The sequence below is a fragment of the Mya arenaria genome, chromosome 3 (genome assembly GCF_026914265.1).
Source record: "Mya arenaria isolate MELC-2E11 chromosome 3, ASM2691426v1".
Taxonomy (NCBI): domain Eukaryota; kingdom Metazoa; phylum Mollusca; class Bivalvia; order Myida; family Myidae; genus Mya; species Mya arenaria.
Window position 1 is genome coordinate 36,954,620 of NC_069124.1, and position 19,285 is coordinate 36,973,904.

General features: G+C 34.3%; 1 protein-coding gene across 7 annotated transcripts in view; it reads right to left on the reverse strand.

The window, feature by feature from the left end:
• Positions 1-8,791: 8,791 nt before the first annotated feature.
• LOC128229269 (glycerophosphocholine phosphodiesterase GPCPD1-like) overlaps positions 8,792-19,285 on the reverse strand; it is a 66,515-nt gene continuing 56,021 nt past the window's right edge. For all 7 annotated transcript variants that reach the window (XM_052941094.1, XM_052941089.1, XM_052941086.1 and 4 more), the window contains 2 exons: positions 17,816-17,976; positions 8,792-17,299 (listed from right to left, as the gene is read on the reverse strand). In XM_052941094.1, coding sequence (XP_052797054.1) covers positions 17,161-17,299; positions 17,816-17,976 — 300 coding nt within the window. In that variant the 3' untranslated portion in view covers positions 8,792-17,160. The remainder of the gene's footprint in view (positions 17,300-17,815; positions 17,977-19,285) is intronic.

Consider the following 19,285-nt stretch of genomic DNA (forward strand, 5'->3'; position numbering starts at 1 on the left):
AAATAACGTACATATAATGTATAGCAAAGTATATAGTTATACCAACATATCGCATACCATTTTAAATGGTATTTACTTCTCTTTTCATGGAAACTAGTCGAAAATGGATTGTTTCCATGTTGATTTGAAAGAAACTGGACTCTAACGTGAAATCCGGTAAGTTTGAGTTACATACCTTGTTTCTTTCTTGTATATCAAAGGCATTAACAATATCTTCAGATGTGTTGTTTATCTCATTATACGTACTCAAAATGATATTAGGTTGGTGGCCCCTATTTATTTTGAGATCAGAAGGTCAAAAAATCGCGTTTGAACTCAAAAACTCCAGAAATTGTTATCTACACGTTTATTGCAGACTCATCCAAAAATATGTATTACGCATATAATTGAACAACTGGTTTTAAAACGTGTGTGGATATTGGAGTCCAGTTGATCAAACATTTCACATAAATGTTTTGGAATAAAAAGCTTGCGAGATCGGACGCTGAACTTTATGTAAAAAGTTACAAATACACATATTCGCCTGTATACAGATAATAAAACAAGTTTTGCGTATATTTATAGATATGGGGATACTTTTGAATCATTAGATAGTATTGCAAGAAGAATATGGTTTTGGTGCATTGACAGAATTAATTTTTATCCAATTATCAGTTTTCCACATAGCGGGCACGGAAAAAAGAACAAACAAACATATAAACTCAGTAGATCCACTCGTGATGATATTGAATGGTCATTGGACCAAGGAATGTTTAACTTAATACTTTGAAAGTACATTTCCCTCAGAAGGAGGTAGATTTATTTGCGTCAGGTTTGAACACCAAACTGATGAAATTTGTATCGAGACATCCTGAAACAAAATCATTTGCTTTATACGCATTCACTTTACAATGGTCAGGGCATTTATTTTACACAATCCCTCCTTTAAGTCTTTTGTACAGGATTCTTAAAAGAGTGGAAGGGGAAAAACACAGGCAATTCTTGTCCCGTCAATTTGGCCAACGCAAAGTCGCTGATCAGATCTTTTGAAGTTAAAAACAACAACAATGTATTAGTGTTGTCAAACACCCAGAACGTTTTAAAATTAGTGTACAAACCAAATAAACAACATCCATTAAAAAAACAGACGCGCTTAGCTGTTTTCAGCATATCAGGCGAGCGTTTGGAAGGCGAGGCATTTCAAGAACAGTTCAAGACCTCATTCTCAACTCCTGGAGACAATTAAGGGACAAAACTCTAGTATAACACTTCTATTACAAAATAGATGCATTTCTGTGAAGGGAAGGCAAATCCTTTTAGTGTACCTATAAGTGTGGTTGTTAGCTTCCTTAGTTGACCCATTGTATTATAAAATGTTTGTTTTGTGACGGTGTACTATGTGCAAGTCATTAAATTGTCTGTCTGTCTGTCTGCCTGTCTGTCTTATACCGGTAAACAGGCGGTCTTATTAATTCCGACGAAATAAAAGCACTCAATAATACTGGTTTTATCTTAAATGTAAGCTTCTACTTGAATTTCAGCTGAAAATTGATGAAAATGTTTTACTTTCGCTTGTAAACATTCGATACTATTACTCCATTAACAGTATGTTTACAAAATAACCGATATTTATATGGCACTGCATAAACCGATTTCTCAAACAAGCCCCGATTTTCGTGATATTAGGTAAAACAAGAGGCCCATGAGGGCCTATGCTCTACTGGCATGGCTCTTGTGGTCATTTTCAATCCAGAGCATGTGTGTATGGGTTATAGGCAACAAACATATAGTTCACGTTTTGTGTTTGGGTTAGCTTAAAACGTTGCACGTTCAACATCTGAGGACAGAAAGTGTTATAAGCAGATAAGTTGCATGGAATATTTTGATATGTGCTAAGTAAAGGTCACCTGAGGAAAAAAAGAATTGCTTTCAAAACTGTACTCATGGTCAAAATTTAATTTCTGTAGATTTAAAAAAAAAGTTGATAAAAAGGTCAACATCCGAGGACAACATTGGTGCTCGTTTGCAAAACTGTACACATGGTCCAAATTTCATTGCTGTAACTTTAAAAATGAAAAAGTAGGTCAAAAGGGGTGGGGCCAGGGGCATAATTTTAACTGTTTTTCTACACGGTCATCATATGATGCTCCGCAACGAATATCAACGGTATGAGCCTTTTAGTTTGAAACAAGAAGATTTTGAAAATATTTCTTAAATAAGTTTCTAGGAAACTTGTGACCCCCGGGGCAGTGCCAGTTTTGACCCTAGGGCATAATTTGAACAACCATTGTAGCGGACCACTAAATTATGCCTTATTCAAAATAGCAAGGGTATGCATAGCTGTTTCAGACAACAATATTTTCAAACATTCCCAATTAAAGTAAACCAAACCTGTGAACCCCGAGGGATGGCCAGTAATGACCCCAGGGGTAATTTGAACAAACATTCACAAGCAATTGTGTTTAGATAAATGCCCGAACGACAGACACTTTGGCTATTAGAGCTAACAAGAGCCGTCGTAAGACAACACGCTCGACTACGACGCCGCTTTGACTTAGAATACAATAACAATGTAATTATACCAAGTTTGGTCTCTTTATGTCAAACCTAACTAAAATTATTCGATACATAAGGTGACTTTGATGCTGCCCTCCCACCAGCCCGCCCAAACAATGATGCAAGTCATTCAAATAACTTGATTTCCAATTATGAAAATGTGGTTAAGAATATACAAATATGCCTTTCAAAGGAAATTAAAAAAAAAATAAAAAAATTCAAGGGCCATAATTTGTATTTAGGCTTAAAACGAAGTTATGTTTCTTTTTGTAAGATGGTGGTAAATAATTTTAAATTTTATTAAGTGCATTTAATGAACGGTATAGAAGTTGTTTTTTTTATTAAAATCCCAACTTGCCCTTAACTTTTACTTGCCTAAAACTTTAACCTAAGTCAATCAGGGGCCATAACTTGTATTAAGGATATGGAGTTATGTAACCTCATTGGGTGATGGTCCTGAACAATTGTGTGAAGTATTAAGTCAATTGAATGAAGGGTATAGAAGTTATTAAACAATATCCCAACCTGCCCTTAAACCTTAACCTAAGTTCCATAGTCAATCAGGGGCAATAATTTGTATAAAAGATAATATGCAGTTATCTAACCTCAGTATGTGATGGCTCTGAACAACTGTGTGAAGTATTAAGTCAATTGAATGAATGGTATTGGAGTTTTAAGTGAACATCCCAACTTGCCCTAAAACTTTAACCTGCCCTAAAACTTTAACCTAAGTCAATCAGGGGCCATAACTTGTATTAAGGATAATATGAAGTTATGAAACCTCATTGTGTGATGGTTCTGAACAACTGTGTAAAGTATTAAGTCAATTGAACAAAGGGTATAGAAGTTATTTATAAATATCCCAACCTGCCCTAAAACTTTAACCTAAGTTCCATAGTCAATCAGGGGCCATAATCTGTGTAAAGAATAATATGGAGTTATCTAACCTCATCATGTGATGGCACTTAACAAGTGCGTGAAGTATTAAGTCAATTGAATGTAGGGTATTGGACTTATAAGTGAAAATCCCAACTTGCCCTAAAACTTTAACCGGACGCCGTAGTATAGCCCACCTATTCTTCGAATAGTCGAGCTAAAAATGGTCATTGGCCTTTCAACATGAACAAGGGAGAGTAAAACACAAACCAACTGCACAACCAAAGAGCAAATTGTCTCGCTTTAATCCTAGACTTGATTTTACATGTAAACTTGGCTATAAATATACTTCGCTCATTTAGACTTGCTAAAAATAGACTTAGCTAAAAAACAACATTTTTTAAACTTTCAAGCCCCATAATCTAGGCATGCATGGGCGGATCTGGCATATGATATCTTCAGGTGTGTTGTTTATCTCATCTTCTTTCATTCTTTTCGATGAAATATGGAGTTTTATGAGTGAAATAACAACAGTGAAAATATATGATATTTTCCCTTCGAACTAAGGAGTGAAAATATCAACTTTAAGAACTACTTTATAAATCCACTGTAGTTAATTTCTCTTGATTAAAACAAAACACGTCACATTTGAATCAGAAAATGTTGCCAAAAAATAACTTGAGTTTAAATAGAGATATATTTTGAAATAAACAATTCTCCGTTAGAAAAATGGTAATCCTGTTTTCAAACGTTTCCTTGAACTTTGAAGCTGAATGTTCGAATATATGCATATAGATGCATTAGTAAGTCCATTAATGAAATGTTCATAAGCAGTTTCCTATGGTAAATCGGGTAAACACACACACGCACGCACGCACACACGCACTCACACGCACACGCACACACACACACACACACACACACTGATTTTTAATATGGCAAGAGCAAGAGCACACACAAAATATAATTTTGCCTTGATTTAATACAACGTTGAAATCCTTAATCCTTACATACATGTACACACAATGATATTCTTTTATATACATACACAGACGGATATTGGTTGGGAAAGATTGAAATTGTTTATGAATATTCACTTTTCGTGAATCTCAACAACATACAAGTGCACATACAGATAATCTTATGATATAATTATACATGCGACTGTAGGACAATTTATGTAGTGTCAGGGATGGTGATCTGTTTTAAAGTACACACCAAATAATCAATATTGAAAGGACCCATATGTAGGAAGTCAAGGCAAACTTTAAAGCCAGGGAGATCACTGGAGATGTGGAAACACAACATGCAAACACTGAGATAAACGATTACCTGTTTATGTATACTTGTATCATGTATATCAAATACATGTACTGTAAAGTTATCAGATTACAGTTGAAGTTGCATGGGCTCTCACGTTTTCTATATTTGGTAAACAATTAACTATCGATCATTATTTTTTTTTTATTATTGATGTAAGGTTAGACCTATCGAATTTACGTAAGGTCAAACTACTAGACCTTTCAGATTTACGGTTGCTCTCAAACCAAACCAAGCTTTTCGACATCAAAAGTCAAGCTGCTGTTCCGGTGTTTGTGTGTAAGCTTATTTATACTTGGACTCGCGCCTTGCCCATTCGGAGAGTGCTCCGATAAGATTGCTAGTCATTTTAGGTTTTCGGAGGATAGTGCACAGACAGAATGTAACCCGGGTTAGAGCCACCCTGGTTCTTTAACGCACACCAGTGTTTAGCTCAGCCACACAGGACTTCCATTTGGTCCCTTCCGGAAGATGCTTGGAATTGTTTAGTGGTGCGGCGGGGAATATAACCTGCGACCCCTGGATTGACAGTCAAGTGTGTTACCACTAGACCACGGATCTGCCACAGCTGTCAAAGCTGTATAGTGACAGGGTCATTACAATATACATGTATAAAAAATGTTTATTTCTCTTTGCACATTTATGACGGCCATCTGACTTAGCCTGCAAACTGTTCTCTAAGACAGTTGGACCATAGTTATATGAGAGTACATGTAGTACAAAATTACATTTTGTGTGTGCTATAATACTAATGTAATGGTCCGCTGTAGGCGGCGGATGTGTGTTCATAGTACAACTGTAACGGTCCGCTGTAGGCGGCAGATGTGCGTTAATAATAATGTAACGGTCCGTTGTAGGCGGCGGATGTGCGTTCATAGTATAACATTCTGTATCGTACGTATGTTTACTTGGTTGGTAATATGAAAATTAGCAAAGCCCGGGCTCCGTATGGATTGAGAATTTACTGTATATAAAGACCAGCGGGACCCCTTCAGGGTCGAGCATGCTTTCTCTGAATGGATCTGTTGCGTCTTTGACGTCTCACGTTACACTAATTAAGGGATTTTTTCTTCTTTTCAGATATGGATATGTTCATTGCATAAAACAATACATCTACATGTATATGCAATTTCAAGATCAGTAAACAACCTATGTGCACACAGTGTACATGCTTTTTATTTATTCATACCAATATCAATTTCCTTTTCAATACCCAACAATAACAAGACGGATGCCCCCGAATGTGACATTGACCTATGAACAAGGTCAGTACATGAAAAGTTGATCTTGCCTTTACGTGCCAAATACATATGGCAAGTTATTTTAAATTGCCTCTGAACATAAAATACCACCCATACTTGACAACCTACACTCGCATGTCCTTATATTCAGCATTCCATTGTGAATAAACACCAAATGTATCTTTCACCTAAGAGGTAGGGACATGGGTCTTGCACGCGACACGTCGTCTTGGTATGTCGAACACATGTGGCATGTTATTTTAAAATATGTCCATACAAGAAAAAGTAACAGCCCGGACACGACTACTCTATGTTCTTATATGCAGCATTCCATGGTGAATAAACACTAAGTGTGACCTTGAACTTAGAGGTAGGGACATCGGTCTTGCATGCGACACGTCGTCTTGGTTTGTCGAACACAGGTGACATGTTTATGACTCCATGTTACCCAGTTCCAAACTAATCTTAGATTTCAGGTTAGTGCAAAACATATAGCCTCTAGTGTGTCCACAAGTTTTTTTTTAAGATTTGACTCAGTGACCTCATTTTTGACCCCACATGACCTACTACTTTCAAACTATTCCAAGATTTCATCAGGAATTCTGATTAAGTTTCATGGAAAATGCAGCAGATGTATTGCCTCTTGACTCTAGAGTGTTCCAAAGATTTCTGTAAGATATGACCTAGTGACCTAGTTTTTGACCCATTAACCCACTTTTAAAACGCAGTCGAAATTCAACCTAAGAGAACATTCTGACCATGTTTGAACTTAATCAGACCAATCACCACCATAAAATAGTATCGGACAAGAGTTTTGAAAGATTTGACCTAGTGACCTAATTTCTAATCACATGTGACCCAGAGTATAGGTTGTCGTGTCCGGGCTGTAACTTTTTCGTGTATAGACATACTTCAAAATACTCCTTGTCCTTAAATGCAGCATTCCATTGTGAATAAACACTAAGTGTGACCTTGATCTTAGAGGAAGGGACATGGGTCTTTATGTACTTATATGCAGCATTCCATTGTGAACAAGAAACGCCGCAATGCGACGAAAACAGGTTTTCAATGATTGACAGAAAAACTACAGCCTGTCTGTTTTTCTATTTTTAGTAACAGCTACTGTGACCTTGACCATAGGGACCCCAAACGCAATCACATGAAAGGTTTACATAAACTCTTCCTTTATACTAAGTTGGGTCAAGATATGTCAACCCTAACTAAAGTTATTCAGTTTAAACCATTTTTCTATTTTTAGTAAAGTGACATTGGCCATGACTCTAGGGACCCCAAACACAATCGCCATGAAAGGTATGCATAAACTCTTCCTATAGACCAAGTTTGGTCAAGATATGTGAACCCTGACTAAAGTTATTCAGTTTCAACCTTTCTTCTATTTTTAGTAACAGTGACCTTGACCCTAGTGACCCCAAATGCAATCCCATGAAAGGTGTCCTTAAACTCCTCTATAGACCAAGTTTGGTCAAGATATGTCAACCCTAACTAAAGTTATTCAGTTTCAACCGTTTTTCTATTTTTAGTAACATCGACCTTGACCTTGACCCTAGGGACCTCAAAGCCAATAAATTCTTCCTATAGACCAAGTTTGGTCAAGATATGTCAACCCTAACTAAAGTTCTTCAGTTTCAAATGTTTTTCTATTTTTAGTAACCGTGACCTTGACCTTAGGGACCCTAAACGCAATCCCATGACAGGTCTCCATAAACTCTTCCTATAGACCAAGTTTGGTCAAGATATGTCAACCCTAACTAAAGTTCTTGAGTTTCAACCGTTTTTCTATATTTAGTAACAGTGACCTTTACCCTAGGGACCCCAAACGCAATCCCATGAAAGGTATCCATAAACTCTTCCTATAGACCAAGTTTGGTCAAGATATGTCAACCCTTACTGAAATTATTCAGTTTCATAGGTGAGTTTGACGCCACCCGGCAGCCCACCCGCCCGATCAACGACGTTCGTCATTCTAATAACCAGGTTTGTGAAAACCTGGTTAATAAACACTAAGTATGACCTTGACCTTAGAGGTAGGAACATGGGTCTTGCACAAGACACATCATTTTGGTATGTCAAACACATGTGGCAAGTTATTTTAAAATCTGCCCATACAAAAGAAAGTTACAGCCCGGACACGAGTTATTGAGCCAGACACAAGGACGGACGGATGGTGCGATTTTAATATGCCCAACTTCGGGGGCATAAAAAGCACACAAAATTGAAATCTGTATCACAACCACTGGTGTTTTCCAAACCAATATCAGCATAGTAGCATGTGTTGGGTGCTACCTTTTATAGACTGCTGTTTTTTATTTATTTTTCCACAGAAGGCTGACTCAGTTCACCGAGACTTCCTGTGAAATGAACTGAATATAAATGAAATCTTGATTGGTCATTGTAAAATGAACTTAGAAATCCAATTTGCCATTGTAAAGATTGTAAAGTGAAACTAGAAATCATATTGGCCAAAGATATTTATTTTTTGCAAAGGACTTTCCTAGAAAGATAAGACAGATGATATTTTAAGGCCAAACACTATCAGAATGTTAAATATGTGATACAATTTCGGAATTTATCTTTTGGGGAATTTATCTTTTGGTAAAGGTCACCCTACACCATTGACATAGTAGTATAGTAAGTCAAAGTGTCTTCAATTGAAATGAGAAGCTTTCCAGGGGATTTAGGTCTGAATTCCAGGGGATTTTGGTCTGAATTCCAGGGGATTTTGATAAAAGTACAGGGAATTTTACTAAGCAAATTTAAGCGCAATATTGACATTTTTAATAGAAGACTAAATACAGAAATTTAAATAAGTATTTACTTATATTTATTTATTGCTCTAATATTAACATTTGAGATAAGAATGAATAACATATATTATAAAATAATCATATTGTCAATTTATAGCCTACATATATAATACATCAACATTTTATACAGAAAAAGCGCAGCTTCGTTGATTTAAGCTGAATGTGGTGCATTTAAACATGGAAATAATCAAAGGAGACATATAATTAAAGGTATAATAGGATAGGATGCTTTTCTGAGGACCTGTATTAGGTCTTGTTCAGAGTATAAACATGCATCCATCTCAACCACAATGCTGTCTCCACGGATACTCGATTACACACCAAACTTGAGGTGATACAGTCTGAAAAGCGTCCTGTCATTATATTTCCTATTTATCATTCCCATTAGTTTAGAAGGATAAATTATTTAAAAGAAAAATATAATAACAAAAAACAACAACAATAACCTGATCTAGAAATAAATGACACATGACTGGAAAACGACATTCCATTGTTAAAATGAAGAAAAAACAAGTCAATACAAAATTTCAAAAAAAAAATCAAAAACATGTAACAGTATGCATTATTTGCTGCGATAAGCTGTATCTTTACATTTTGATAAAATCTTTAACTTCTCCTTATTTTTTAATCTTAGTTGTTTTTTTAACATATTCTTAAACTAACAAATATTAACATTTCCAACTTTTGGAAAATCCAGTGTCTCCCAATCTCTTAATCCGTGATATAAAGCAAAAATAGTTAAATTGTCCCCACAAATAAGTCAACAGATCTTTTTGGTTCCTACATATATGTAAGAAAACTTTTGCTGTTTTTGCCATGTTTTGCCACCCAAGGTAACATACAAATAAGAAGCTAAAATTTATTCAGCTGTTAAAGTTATTTAAAAACAACCAATCGCTTAGCTTACAGCGGCTCAGGATGCAGAATTTTTATAAACTTTCTTCCATAATATGCACTAATTCAATAACTAATTTATTTTTTAAAATGATGCCTCGGAAAGGAAAAAATCTTGTGTATATTGGAATGCTGGCTACGGGTTTTATGGCCCCTCCAGCTGTGTCATCTCAGTGTAGTTTTGAAGGAATACCCTATGGCAAGAAATGTACCCCATCACTTATCACCTACTAGCGGAAGTTGGATTTTTATGGTAACATAACATGACAACCATATTGCTTTGTTGTCTAATTTTAAAGATTTTATAATTTAAGATATTTGACTGTTTATAATTCTGTGCTTGTACTGTAACCTAATTTTGCTTATAATGCATAAAGCAGAAAAGGTTACTAGATCAAATATCTTACTATAATAACTAACGATTAATTTTGATGACCAAAAGTTTAATTATATCAAAGCTTAAGATATAAATGGATAAATCATGTTTATAAGGATACCTCAAACAACTATGAAACTATGACAATAGTGACTATTAAGATATCATTCAAGTCTACCTATATAATTATTTTTCTATGTTACATTGGTTATACCTTGCTATACTTGGAATATGAACAATGTGTGATTAAATGATAAAAGAAGTTAAATTCATGATAAATAACTGTATTTGAAAATTAATTATTGTGCAAAACTGAAGCTTCTTATGATCTCTTATTGCAAAGCAAGATTTTTTGTTTATGAAAATAGTTAAATCATTGCTTTGACCGAGGACACAAAACTACTCAGTTTTAAAAAATCCTGATATTTTCTAACAAAATCCTGAAAATATCAAAAGATCTTTTCTGCTCAAATGTCAAGAAGACTGGAAAGCTTACCGTATATGTGAAACAAATGACCCTCGTAAATGCCTTTGTTTTTACCTAGCCAAGCATATAATACAAAATATGTGCAGTTAAGGTATTTGCTACATACAGGCTGAGAGTAATTCAAAAGTTCCAATTAAGAGCCCTCTTTATCTAAGCAATAAAAGGCACTTTTGGTTAAACATTGGATAAATTAAGCAATAAAAAAACGTGGGAAAGGTTAAGAATGTCCACCTTCATTTTAAATGCAAATTTTCTGTAAAAACAATTTAAGTTGAAATATTGCTCTCTGGGTGGCAACCAAATTTTAATCACAGTAAAGTACAAGGGGCTCTCTTGTAATGTATCTAAAGCCCTATGCCAATAGATAAACTTTTTTTCAAAACAGACATCTTGATATGAAATGTATAAATACAAAGTGTTTCAATATCATATACCAAAAACGCTGAACACACTCAAGTTGTAGTCTATACTTTTAAGTAGACTGCAAATAATTATTGAAGCAACTTATCTATTCCATATGTAAACAAGCATTTTCAGTGAAAAGATATCCCTCGCCAACGATGGCTTGTTTGTGCTTGATGGCTTGTTTGTGCTTGAAGGTTAGAAATAATTCTCAGAAAGAATAAGATAAGCACATTGGTTTATCCCTTTCTGAGCCAAATTATAAAATATCGACCAAATTGGTTCTTATTTATTCCAAGTGTCATGAGATTCTACCAGCTAGTTGCATAGAAAAGGCTGCAAACATGGATCTTTTAATAAATCAAGGGCAAATTACTCATATAGAAATTACACAATCAAAAATATAAATAAACAGGCATCATCGCAGTATGTTGGTTCATATTTATTTCAAGTTTCAAGAATTTCTACTAACTAGTTACTGAGAAATGGCTGTAAATGAGAGTTTTTCAAAAAATCAAGGGCAATAACTCCAAGTACAATTGACCAATCCATAAAAAATAAATGAACAGGCATCATCCCAGTATAGTAATTCATATTTATTATAAGTTTCATGAAATTCTGCCAGCTAGTGACTGAGAAATGGCTGTGAATGTGCATTTTTCAAAAAATCAAGGGGAATAACTCCAAGGACATTTTTTTTGGACAGGCATCATTCCAGTATAGTGGTTCATATTTATTTTAAGTTTCATGAAATTATACCGGCTAGTTACTGAGAAAACGCAGGTGACGGACGGACGGAAGGAAGGACGGACGGACGGACGGACGGAAGTACAACGCCATTTCAATATCCCCCTCCCTATTTCATAGGCGGGGGATAACAATAGCAGTTACCCGAGTGCTAGATGCTGCTGTATAACAGCTTTAAATAATCTGAACACACAAAACCAGGGCTAGATGCTGCTGTATAACAGCTTTAAATAAACGGAACACACAAAACCAGGGCTAGATGCTGCTGTATAACAGCTTTAAATAAATGGAACACACAAAACCAGGGCTAGATGCTGCTGTATAACAATTTTAAATAAATGGAACACACAAAACCAGGGCTAGATGCTGCTGTATAACAGCTTTAAATAAACGGAACACACAAAACCAGGGCTAGATGCTGCTGTATAACAGCTTTAAATAATCTGAACACACAAAACCAGGGCTAGATGCTGCTGTATAACAATTTTAAATAAATGGAGCACACAAAACCAGGGCTAGATGCTGCTGTATAACAGCTTTAAATAAACGGAACACACAAAACCAGGGCTAGATGCTGCTGTATAACAATTTTAAATAAATGGAGCACACAAAACCAGGGCTAGATGCTGCTGTATAACAGCTTTAAATAAACGGAACACACAAAACCAGGGCTAGATGCTGCTGTATAACAATTTTAAATAAATGGAACACACAAAACCAGGGCTAGATGCTGCTGTATAACAATTTTAAATAAATGGAACACACAAAACCAGGGCTAGATGCTGCTGTATAACAATTTTAAATAAATGGAACACACAAAACCAGGGCTAGATGCTGCTGTATAACAATTTTAAATAAATGGAACACACAAAACCAGGGCTAGATGCTGCTGTATAACAGCTTTAAATAAACGGAACACACAAAACCAGGGCTAGATGCTTCTGTATAACAGCTTTAAATAAACGGAACATCCAAAAACCTGAGTGCTAGATGCTGCTGTATAACAGCTTTAAATAAATACAACACACAAAAGCTGTGCTAGATGCTGCTGTATGACAGCTTTATATAAACAAACTGTTGTTGCTATATAACAACCTATAACATTTTATTTTGGCCAGAGAAAATAGGGCTGACTAGGGTAAGTTCCATGAATATTTTCATCTCGCCTATCTGAACAAAACAATCAACTTGCAAACAGGTTTAAGTTATATAATGATTGATCACATTTCTTCCTCTGTTCATGCTGTTTGAATGCAGGATCAAGGGCACACAAGCATATTCCATTAAGAGTGTTAGGGCTTATTGGAATATTTGCATGTGTGCCCTCTTTAGATCATACAGCATAGACATATGTAACAAGAGCTGTCAGGGGGACAAAAAACACACTTAGAGAAGAAGTTAAATTTTATAAAAAGCTTTATAGTAAAGATATACATTTAAACAAAGAGGTAAGAAAAACATTTCTGAACTCATTAAAAAAACTCTCCAAAAACGAAAGGGATGCTTGTTTAGGTTCTCTGTCTATATATGAATGTGAAAATGCACTTGGAGACATGAATAATAACAAAAGTCCCGGTTCAGATGGCCTAACGACAGAATTTTATAAAACTTTTTGGAATGACATCAAAACCGTTTTAATAAATGCACTAAACTATTCTTTCCAAACTGGACTTTTAACACCGCTACAAAGACAAGGCATAATCACTTTAATACCAAAACCTGATAAAGATTTAGAAAACCTCTCAAACTGGAGACCTATAAGCTTACTTAACATCGATTATAAAATAGGGACGAAAGCAATCGGAAACCGAATAAAAAAGGTACTACCACAAATAATTGATTTCAAACAAACAGGATTTATCAAAGGTAGGTTCATTGGAGAAAACGTTCGATTGATTATAGAAGTAATGCAATATCTAGAGGATAATAACCTGCCAGGACTTTTATTCTTTGCCGACTTTCAAAAAGCATTCGATAGCATTGATCATTCATTCATAGTAGATAGTTTAAAAACTTTTAACTTTGGCTCAGATATCTTGCAATGGACTAAATTATTCTATACTAATATACAAAGTTTAATCATAAACAATGGACAAATCCGATGCATTTGCCATCGAAAAGGGAAGACGACAGGGTTGTCCCCTGTCTTCGATATTATTTATCATTTGCCTACAAATACCGGTACTATCAGGCCATATAAATCAAAATTCAGATATTAAAGGGATAAAGGTTGGAAACACAGAAATCAAACAATCACTGTTTGCTGATGACGCAACCTACTTTAATGACGGTTCAAAAAAATCGCTTGAATCATTAATTAACACAATAGACTCATTTTCAATATGTTCTGGTCTAAACCTCAACACGAACAAATCAATAATTATGAGAGTGGGTATATTAAAAAAACACAACATTGAAATTGTGCAAAAATAAACTTTTTATTTGGACATCAAAATGTTCCACAGCCTTAGGTATAACCTTTTATAATAGTAGACAAAAAACAATAGACGAGAATATTCATAAAAAAATCGAAGAATTCCATAAAACACTAAAACAATGGGAACACAGAAAACTTCCTCTCATGGGTAAAATTACTGCGGTGAAAACATATGCATTACCAAAACTTATATATCCATTTACAGTCTTAACAAATCCAAGTAAAAACATTGTTGATAGTATAAAACAAGTCATATTCAATTTCCTTTGGAACGGAAAAGCAGACAAGATCAAAAGAGAAATATTATACCAAAAACTAGAAAATGGTGGACAAAAATTAACAAATATTGAAAATTTACTTGAATCATTAAAAGCTGTTTGGGTGAAAAGATATCTAGACGAGATGAACAAAAGTCAATGGAAAATATTCTTTCATAAGAAGCTGATGCCTTATGGAAATGAATTAATATTTGATTGTGAAATAGATGAAACTCTAATAAAGAGAATTTCTAAGAATTGTTCATTTCTACACGACGTCCTTAAAGCATGGAGTAATATTAAAAAAATGTATGATATAAATACTAATTTACATGCAAAACAAGTTCTATGGAACAATAAAGATATTTGTAGCAGAAACTTAACGATATTCTATTAAGAATGGTTTGAAAAGGGCATTAAATATTTTGAACATATATTTGACTATAGAACAAACACATTTTATGACTTCAATCAAATAAGGTACCTTAATGATATAAATGGTAATGATTTCATAAAATATCAAACTCTTATTCGTTCAGTGCCTCAACATATAAAAATGCAATTAATCAAAGACGGCATAACCCTTACAGAAAACATAACACTAAAAAAAAAAGGTTAAAAAATCAGTACAAACAAACAAACTTCTTTACTCAATACCGACCAAAACATCTATCCGTCCAACCTCGGAAATGAAATGGGCAGAAGACATGGAAATCGAAAATGAACAATTAGATTGGAACAAAATATACAGTAATATATACAAATCAACAATAGATACAACCTTGCGGAGTTTTCATTATAAATTTCTTATGAGAATAATACCAACCAACAAACTACTCTATAAGTTGCAGTCTATGCACATTCTGTTACTCGAATGTAGAGTCAATTGAACATTTATATTGGGAATGTAGTAAAGTACAAGATTTATGGAACAAACTGTGTAAATTTATTGCATCAACGACAATACATATAAACATAGGTATACTCGAGGCTCTATTGGGAATAGTAGGTACAAACCCACACACAAATGTTTGTAACGTCCCAATTATATTAATGAAATTTAACATACACTCAGCAAAATGTAACAGTAGAATATTGTCGTTTGATTCATACTTGATGTACCTGAAGCTAAGAATCAAAATAGAAGAACAAATAGCATTTAATCATGACAAATATGAGACCCACAAACAAAAATGGAGAGTTCTTGATATCTTATATATGATTAATCTAAAAAACGACATGAGTAGCCACAACAATATTAACCAAAAAGAACTTTTTATAAAAATACAAAAATAATCTTCATGAAAAAAGAGACATCACTCTGAAGGTGTGTAAATGGGCGTGCATGAGTTTCTTTTGTGTGGGCGTGGGTGTGTATGTATGAGTGTGAGTGTGCTTGCGTGCATGCGTGTGTGTGGTGTGTTTGTATGTGTGTGTATGTGTTTGTTATTTTTTGTAAAATGTATTAAGCATTGAAATGTTTACAAAATATCATTTTCGTTTGCCATTTATGTCAACAATCGATGTAGAAAATAAATGAGAAAAAAACAAACAAGAGCTGTCGTAGAACAGTGTGCTACACTATACGTCGCTATGTCTTAAAAAAGACAATCAAGAAAACAAAATTAAAAAAATTAATCAAGGCCCATAATTTGTATTTTGGTTAATATGAAGTGATGTAAAAGTGTGTGATGGGCATGAAAAACAATCACTGTATGAAGTATTAAGTCCACTGAACAAATGTTTTGTTTTTGTTTATAGCTAAAACTAAGCAAAAGTTTCCATAAAACTTAAACCAAACTCTAAATTTGATCAAGTGCCATAATTTGTATTTAGGATAACATGGTGTTATGTAACCCAATTGCATGATGGCCATCATCAATAGACTGAAGTATGAAGTCCATTGAATGAAAGGTGTTGGAATTATTAGTTAAAATCCCTACATGCCCTAAAACTTTAACCAAACTTCCTCGATCAAGACCCATAATTTGTGTTTAGTATAATATGGAGATATGTTACCTAGTTGTGTGATGGTCTTGAAGAAGTGTGTGATCCATTGAATAAATTATTATAAGTGAATATCACCCTCAAACTTTAACCAAACTTTCAAACCGATCAAAGGCTATAATTTGTTTTAGGATGACATGGAGTTATGTAAGCTAATTGTTTGATTGCCGCCAACAATTGTGTGAAGTGAATTGAATGAAGGGTACAGGAGTTATTACTGAAATTTCAAACTTTCCCTTAAACATTAACCAAATTTTCTGTTGATCAAGGGCCATTATTTGTATTAAGGATAATATGGAGTTATGGAACCTTATTGTGTGATGGTCCGGAACAATTGTATCAATAAACAGTATTGGAGATATTAGTGAAAATGCCAACTTGTTCTAAGACCTGAACCAGACACCACCGCCAACAAAAGAAGTAAAACCCTCCTTATTCTTCGAAAAGTTCAGCTTAAAATGCAATCCATCCTTATATCAACATTTTAAATAATTACTTACAATGATTACAATTTAGTAAAATCTTCCGCATGAGAGTTTTCATTGATAGAGGAAGGCTATCAATTAGTTTGTATATACCTAGTAAGAATAGCTAATTATTGTAACATTGTATTCTATTCAGGTTAAACGATGTCGCGCTTATCTTATCAGAGTGTAATATTGCAAAAAAACAATGCCATCATAACCTCTTGTGGGTTATACAATATGAATGTCAAGTTCACTCTATACAAAAGAATAGGGGAATGTAAATAGGCCTCTACTCTATATCTGCTGCTGCCATAGTGACAGTTACTGGAGTATTTTCTTCGGAGCTCAACTTTTCAAGAAAACCATTTTTTTCTTTCTTCTCCATTTTGAATATGCTCTCCTTTCCAGATGTTTTAAAGTGATCAATTCTAAAACAGAAAAAAACCATGTTGATCAATACAAAAACAATTATATATTATGAATATGAGTTATTGAATGAGATAACAATTTCTCCAACCCCAGGCATCATAAGTTGATCAAAATGAAATCCTAATCTTGATATAAAAAAAGCAACTGTATATTAAAAAAATTATTAAAATAAATTTTGACTATAATTTGACTGAGGTGGGAGAAAAAGCATCTACCATGGCCGCTTGTGTAAGGTAGGTTCATCCCAATCCTTAAGCAGGTTGTTGACTATCTTACAGAAGCCGCCATGGAAGATACTTAAAATGAATCATAGAGAACCATTGAGAATACATGAACTGCCACAGGCAGCTATAGGTCTTATAGTTGATAATTCTAATGATATAAGCGGGAAATAACTTCAAAGTGCTAAAATAAGAATGCGGCAATGATTGTTTAATGTATTGAAGGAGCATGATACTTTTAAAGGTCATAAACAATAATATGTGTAATATCTTTGTATGATAAATAAAATGCACCTATCATAAATGATGGCGTCTAGTTTGAGCTGCCGAAGTTTGTTGATGGTGAAGGCGTTGTTGTTGTCCTCCCCCCAGCACCACAGCAGTAGCCCACTAGACTTGACATAGTCAATCAGAGATTCATCCTTCAACAGCAGCTGTGACATCACATTTACCCCCTGAAAATTATGGGGCATTTACTACATGGTTAACATGCTTGCCAGACTTCACATAGTTTATTACATCGTAAACATGCTCACTAGGTTTTTAAGTATATCACATGGTTAACATGCTTGCTAGATTTGACATTGTATATCACATGGTTAACATGCTCTCTAGACTTGACATTGTATATCAGATGGTAAACATGCTTGCTAGACTTGACATTGTATATCACATGGTTAACATGCTTGCTAGATTTGACATTGTATATAACATAGTTAACATGCTCGCTGGACTTGACATAGTTGCTACACTTGACATTGTATATCACATGGTTAACATGCTTGCTAGACTTGACATTGTATATCACATGGTTAACATGCTCGCTTGACTTGACATTGTATATCACATGGTTAACATGCTTGCTATACTTGACATTGTATATCACATGGTTAACATGCTTGCTAGACTTGACTGGTATTTAAAGAGAAAGCTGTGGACTCAACACTGCAATAACCAAACAACCTGATATAGCTAATAAATGTTGTTTTTTCTACATTCATGAAGGTGCATAAAGTTAAAAAGACTGGTGTGTGAATAGATGCATGTTTTTGGTAAGCTTTAGAAAGAGGAGACAAAATTTGAAGCCAGACTGACAAACTTCCATATTCTAGTAAGGCCACACCAAATTGATGTTTCGTTCTGCGGATTTACCACTCCTATTTTTTGTGTTATTGTAATAGCCAGCCAGATTTTGGTTGAAATAAAAAAATTCAAAGGCTGAAGAAATAATCAATTATAATTTTTCTACGCTAGTTTAAGTGTTTTTGTAAAGGGAAGTATCCGATGCGTGGTGTTTTATACTGTATATTGATCAGTTTAGCATTGGTACCAAAAAATTCAATGAAAATGGCAGCTTCCAGTATAAACACTATTGCTCGAATTTTGTAAATTTAATCTTATTTTTTACAATAAATGTGTTTTGACCATGCTGGAAGTCATTGTTCATCGTCTCATGCACTAAAGGATCATTAATTGATCAATAATTATGTAATTAAACATGTGTATCTGACACTGGTAGCTATAATATTGGGTTATTAGAGATTCTTTTTGGATGGAAAACTGACAAAATTGTATTTTAATTTTGTTTTCGTTCGCACGCTACAATTTTTTTGGGGAAAAATCCGAGGAACAAAACATTTTTTTGGTGTGGCCTAAATAATGAATTTGATAGATGCTACTTGATTTTTTTTCTTTGATGTCAATAAAATAATTTAAATGTTTCCAGAGTCCTTTTTCCTGTTGAAACACAGTGCTCATTTAGAA